The 2,500-nt window shown below is 40.2% G+C and overlaps 1 protein-coding gene across 1 annotated transcript in view; it reads left to right on the top strand.

The window, feature by feature from the left end:
• Positions 1-2,500, top strand: part of LOC137652035 (uncharacterized) — a 59,181-nt gene that overhangs the window by 27,453 nt on the left and 29,228 nt on the right. The window contains exon 2 of the mRNA XM_068385254.1: positions 1-1,956. This exon is cut by the window's left edge and continues 37 nt beyond it. Coding sequence (XP_068241355.1) covers positions 17-937 — 921 coding nt within the window. The 5' untranslated portion in view covers positions 1-16 and the 3' untranslated portion in view covers positions 938-1,956. The remainder of the gene's footprint in view (positions 1,957-2,500) is intronic.

Genomic DNA, 2,500 nt, shown 5'->3' with positions numbered 1-2,500 from the left:
CACGAGGCATTGAGCCATGCATGCCCAGCGGTGCCCAGTGGCAAAGCTCATGGCAGCTAGCCAGACCAACAATGGCTTGCCGCGACCCGCTCCTTCACTAGCCAGTCCACCGGCTTGTTTCCAGCCACCGCGAAGTCGAAGTCCGGGGATCAAATGCTTACTGCCCAAGAAAGTTATTTCCCGCGCGTCTCATCGAAGTCAGCCACCCCGCAACTCGGAAAGGAGGTCATTTTTCCAGAAGCTTCATGGCGATGCGGCACCTCTGTTAACTCCCTGCCCACAGATGTACAGTGATGACACTTGGATCCCTATGCCTTGCAAACCTGAGCCTAAACCACTTCGTCCGGAGGAAGATGATCGCTCTCGAGAACGCTACCAAGATCTTCCGAGGGTGATAAACGAAAATTGCTCTATTCACGGCATCCACGCCCGTCGTGGATCACGGATTACGGTTTTCCCAAAAAGCGTCAGTTGTCCTGTCCCACCGCGCATCGAAAGCCGTCAAACAGCAAATGCCGAGCGGCTGAAGAACTGGCATCGAAGTTCCTTAACCATTGATGGTAATAAAAGTCATATATTAAGAATTGCCAGCAGAGATCAACTAGAAGTAGAAACGCCGCCACACACATTATCGTTACACAAACCAGTCGAAGGAAGACGCTCTTGTCCATCACCTGTGAGCTCTTTCTCTTCTCCTTCGACGCCATCCCCGCCTCCAATGGCTGCGCCTAAGAAGAGGATAACAGACGATCTCCAGAACAGGAGATCTCAGTTTCGAAAAGCTTGGTCCTTCTTCTCCATCGGATGCGATGCTACCCCGAAGGAGAAGTCCCCTCCAAAGAGAATATTGAGGCAGCCCACCCGGCATGTTTACCGAAGGGGGATCTCAGGTTTACCCATTGAGTGTACAAACAGAGTCATGGGTGTCGCTTTCTGATAAGTGGTAGGATCAACAAGCTTGTAAATGAAGAGATGCAGAGAACTCTAATAGAAAAAGGTAGTTTGTGTAACTATGTATAAGTAAAATGTACATTGAATGCTAGTGTTATGAAGTAATATGATATAGAAGAACGCTTATGAAAAGGATAAAAGAACCTTGCTCAAACACGCTGTATCTCTGCAATAGCTTGTGATGCATTCTGGACTTGATAGGGTACTCATCTAAACAATAGCTTTTCCAATGCTTCTGAGAAAAACTCCATCACCCTCTCGAGTCTTCATCCTTCACGATCCGTAAAAATGTTGCGCATAAAAAAAATCCATATCCCTTAGAAGGGTTCTCAGTACTACATGATCTACAAAGGCCCATACTACGACAGGAGAACACTGGTGTCTATTGATTCAGAACGTGAAAGAAACGTCGACCCTCGACTTTTTGTGTTTTGAGGATACTCTTAAGTTTAACGTTATTAGATAAAAAAAGAATGAAGGAAAAGAATAAAAGTAAAACTGAAAAGGCAATGAAGTTAGGCTTCCCAAGACACCAAAAGAAGAAAAGTCCTTCAAACAACAATGCGTTTCTTTTATATCCCTTTGAAGTATAGAAAAATATCCTCCATTCTCCAAGGAATTGAGAACTCGGGGAAGTTCTTTCTCTTCATTCGCCTTTTATTACATAAGAAACTTACATGGCAAAGGATATTTGTTTTCTGTTTCACTGACATTCTGCTAATGCTATCAAGAGGGAGGCCGGGTCCCCGCAGAGCGACGAGGCACTGATGAAAATGTAAGAAACATTACGAGAAAGACAAGACAGAATTTTGTTGTTTCTGAAAAATAATGATTTCGTTTCGAAAGAGTTGCGAAATCGTTACAGAAGCTCTGTGAAGATTATTTCAAGTCCCGAAGATGCTCTTTCTTAAAGTTTTGCTCTAAATAGATTAAAGATGGAGTTTCCATGATAGCATGTGCTTTTCAACGTCCATGAGCTTTCTGTGAGGATTCGCACCTTCTTAGGTAAGGCTTTGCTACCGTTTTACTTGTATCAAGATTATAATTAATGAATATATATATATATATATATATATATATATATATATATATATATATATATATATATATATATATATATATATATATATATATATATATATATATGTGTGTGTGTGTGTGTGTGTGTGTGTGTGTGTGTGTGTGTGTGTGTGTGTGTGTGTGTGTGTGTGTAAGTATATGTCTGTATAAGCCTATATTTGATTATAATAATTCATGTTTTATATATTTCTATATAGTTCATTATTGATCCGACAAATAATTTCTATTCTTAAAATTACCATGAATGGTAATTTTAAATAATTTAACATCAATACTTCAAAGCTAAAATGATGAGTGTTATGAGCCATACCTGAATCTTATAATGGTTAACCCAAAAAAAGTCCTTTCTTTCAGTAGGTTTCATATTTCAGATTCCTTAATGACATCATTAAGGACTAACTTTTCTTACAGTTTCTCATTATGCGTAACCGCTGTTACTGAATATGAAAAGAATTAGCTCCTCTTTCAA

The sequence above is a fragment of the Palaemon carinicauda genome, chromosome 13 (assembly GCF_036898095.1).
Source record: "Palaemon carinicauda isolate YSFRI2023 chromosome 13, ASM3689809v2, whole genome shotgun sequence".
NCBI lineage: Eukaryota > Metazoa > Arthropoda > Malacostraca > Decapoda > Palaemonidae > Palaemon > Palaemon carinicauda.
This window is presented reverse-complemented; position numbering and strand designations above follow the sequence as displayed.